This window comes from Hippopotamus amphibius, chromosome 9, assembly GCF_030028045.1.
Source record: "Hippopotamus amphibius kiboko isolate mHipAmp2 chromosome 9, mHipAmp2.hap2, whole genome shotgun sequence".
Lineage (NCBI taxonomy): Eukaryota > Metazoa > Chordata > Mammalia > Artiodactyla > Hippopotamidae > Hippopotamus > Hippopotamus amphibius.
In genome coordinates, this window is record NC_080194.1 from 144,017,171 (window position 1) to 144,020,200 (window position 3,030).

The following is a 3,030-nucleotide window of genomic DNA, read 5'->3' on the forward strand; positions in this document are numbered from 1 at the left end:
CGGGTGGCCTCCGTGTTACAGGCCACGGTCCTCTCCCATTGGCAGAGGCTGCCTTTGGTGGCCCGGCCATGCCGAGAGGGAGCTGGCAGGGCGAGGGGGCACATGGCCGCCAGTGCCCATCTCCGGAGTTGGGGCCGGGCACCTCCCACGAGTTATCCCCTCTTCTCCAAACAATGAAAGGGAGGACATGTGGGGTTTCTTTTTTACAGGGTGGTGAAGGTAGGAATACGGTGATCTAATGAACTGCCCAGGCTTCTGAATCAGACACGGAGCCGCGTGGACGCATGTCTGCGTGATTCCGTCTGTCTCGGCTGCCCGCCTGCCTGCCTGCATCTGCCCGCAGCCCCAGTTTCTCAGGGTCTGATAAAGCAAGACTGTAATTCCCAGTCGAGACAGCCAGCCTCCTTGGGTGTGTTTTTGCCGTTTACAAAAGTAGCCAATCATTGTCACCTAGTGAATCAGATTAGGTGCAATCCATACTAATGTTCAAATTAAGTCATGGAAGCAATTAACTCTGCAAAAACGGGCTGGTGAAAAATGATAAGGTTGGTCAAATAGTTTCACTGTGCGTAATTGTGTTTTTTAAATGCCCGTCTCTACACAGTAATTAAATCATTTACATTTCAAATGGATGCACCCACCCCCAATGCTTGCAGTTGTGTACTTCCTAACCACACACCTCATAGCGTAGCAGGAATTTATCAGCCGGCTGCGACGGAATGTCTGCTTTCTTGGGAAGCCAGCTGGATGGAAGATGCCGGAATAGGGCTTCCTCCCTGCTCAGCTGTCCCAAATTTGGACCTCCCTCCCTTTCCCCTCCCATCCTTCCTTTCTTCCTTCCTTCTTTCCTTTATAAAAAAGGACACAGAATTTTTTAAACAATCATCAAATATTCTGCCCACAACACGAGATGCATTTGTCACTTCTAATCACATCATCCATGACACAAGGACACAGTCAAAAACCTTGGGCAACATTCATGGGATTGATTAATAGCTGACTTGACCGTCTGCACTTTATTATTATTGTTTTCAGCTCTAGGGAAGATGCCCACCGACTTCACCGACTGGACACTTAGCTCACCGGGAGCCTGGCGTGCTGCCGTCTGTGAAGCCAACTCTCCAACGTTACCTTGACTCTGAGTGAATGTGACCCTGAACCCGCGTTCTTAGTCCTCAAGCAGGATCACCCCGTGAGTCTAGAGCAAACCCTTAGGTCATCAAACAGGAACCCTGTGGGCGTCATCTGAAGGGATAAAGCCACAGTACAGAAATGTGTGCCTTTCATCAGATCCCCATCTTCCCCTCCAACCCAAGCTGGCTTCAGCTTGAACTTGAGTCTGTGGAGGTTCAGGAGATGTGGCAGGACCTCACTTCCCCGCCTGAGGTGGGCTGAAAGCACCTAGGAGACCCCAAACGGATGGGGTGCCAGCCCCAGCCCCTCTCACACCGTCTAAAGGTGGAGGTTCATTTGCTGGGCCTCTGGCCGGGGGTACCTGCCCTCCTGCGCGTAGGGCGACCTGAGCCCGGGAAAAGGGTCGGGGGCAGAGAGGATGTAGTCGATGCTGAACTTGATGTCCCTGTGTGCCTCCCCGCCCAGGGCGGCGGGGCTGGCTGGGGTCGCGGGCTCGCGGCGGGGGATGGGGGTCCCCCTCGCCCTGGCCGGCTCAGGGGGACCCGAGGGAGCCTCCGCATCTGCCGCGCGCGCCGCCCTCGCCTCCTCGCTCTTGGGGCCGCGTCGCCGCCGCCGCCGCCGGTAGTTGCCGTTCTCGAAAAGGTCCAGCAGCGACTCACAGCCGCCGGCGAAGGTCCAGTAGTTGCCTTTGCCCTTCTCACGGCCGTCGATCCGCGGCACCTGTGTGAGCGAGGCGCTCAGCGCCCGGCCGACGTCCAGGCGCGCCCTGCCTGCCCCGCGCGCGCGCGCTCTCGGGGTCCCTTGGGGTGAGCCCTGGGCAGCTCGGGGATGACGCGCCCCCGCCCCGGGGTAGGGGCGTCCCTCGGGAGCAGGCGGAGGCAGCCCAGGTTGCTAAGAATGAACTTTCCAGCAACCACCGCTGCAAAATACACCCTCCCCCCAATCAGGGACGACGGGGTCCAGGTGTCACAAGGCCTGGGACACTCGGCCGCCACTCAGGGGGCGGGAGGGGCTCACCTTGACGAAGCAGCTGTTGAGCGACAGGTTGTGGCGGATGGAGTTCTGCCAGGCGCGCTGGTTGGCGCGGTAATAGGGGAACTTGCGCATGATGAAATCGTAGATGCCCGACAGGGTCACCCTGCCCGTTGGGCTCTGCTGAATGGCCATGGCGATCAGCGCGATGTAGCTGCAAACAGGGGCGCTCAGGCCAGGCGGGCGCCGGAGGAGGGACCCCGGGGCGCGTCTGGAGTCTCCCCTGCCGGCCCTTCCCGGCCGGGCCCGCTCTGCCCTGCCTTCCCCCGGGGAGCCTAGGGGTGTTGGAGGTGGAGAGCGGGGACAGGTTGTTTGGGTTGGGGACCCCTAGAGCTCCCCGCGCTGCTCTGCGCAGACCCCAGAAGCTCTCCCTCACACCTGGGGGCTCCCCAAACGTGAGGACGAGCAGAGAGCCAGCCCTCCCCCGTCCCAGACGGGCCCTGGCCGGCTCACGGAGGAAGGCCGCTGTCCCCCACGGCCCCGCCCCGGCCCCGCCCCGGCCCCGCGGTCACCTGTACGCCGGCCGCGTGAGCCGCTTCTCCTCGTCGGAGCTGCCCGCCGGGTAGTCGTCGGCGTCGTAATTGAAGCAATTGTAGGGATACTGCGAGCTGTCAAACATCCTGGTGCGCCTGGCGCCTGCGGGGCCGCCGCTGCTGCCGCCTCCTCCGCGCCGCCCGCCGGCGCTCCAGGTCTGGGCGGAGGTTCTCTCCCGCGCGGACCAGCGGCGTCTGCACTTCCCGCTGCTCTCTGCCTGAGCTGGGAACCTGGGCTCCTGGGGTCCCCCCGCCCGCCCCCACCCGGTTCTCTCGCATCCAATCCCGGAGCGGGGGAGGCCCCAGTCACCGGTAAAGCGGTCGAGGGAGC

General features: G+C 61.6%; 1 protein-coding gene across 1 annotated transcript; it reads right to left on the reverse strand.

Annotated features, from left to right (window-relative positions):
• Positions 1–1,452: 1,452 nt before the first annotated feature.
• On the reverse strand, positions 1,453–2,785 carry FOXL3 (forkhead box L3). Its single transcript, XM_057749572.1, has 3 exons — positions 2,679–2,785; positions 2,152–2,320; positions 1,453–1,854 (listed from the first exon to the last, which is right to left on the reverse strand). The coding sequence occupies exons 1-3, from the start codon at positions 2,783–2,785 to the stop codon at positions 1,453–1,455; spliced, it is 678 nt and encodes a 225-aa protein (XP_057605555.1).
• Positions 2,786–3,030: the final 245 nt, after the last annotated feature.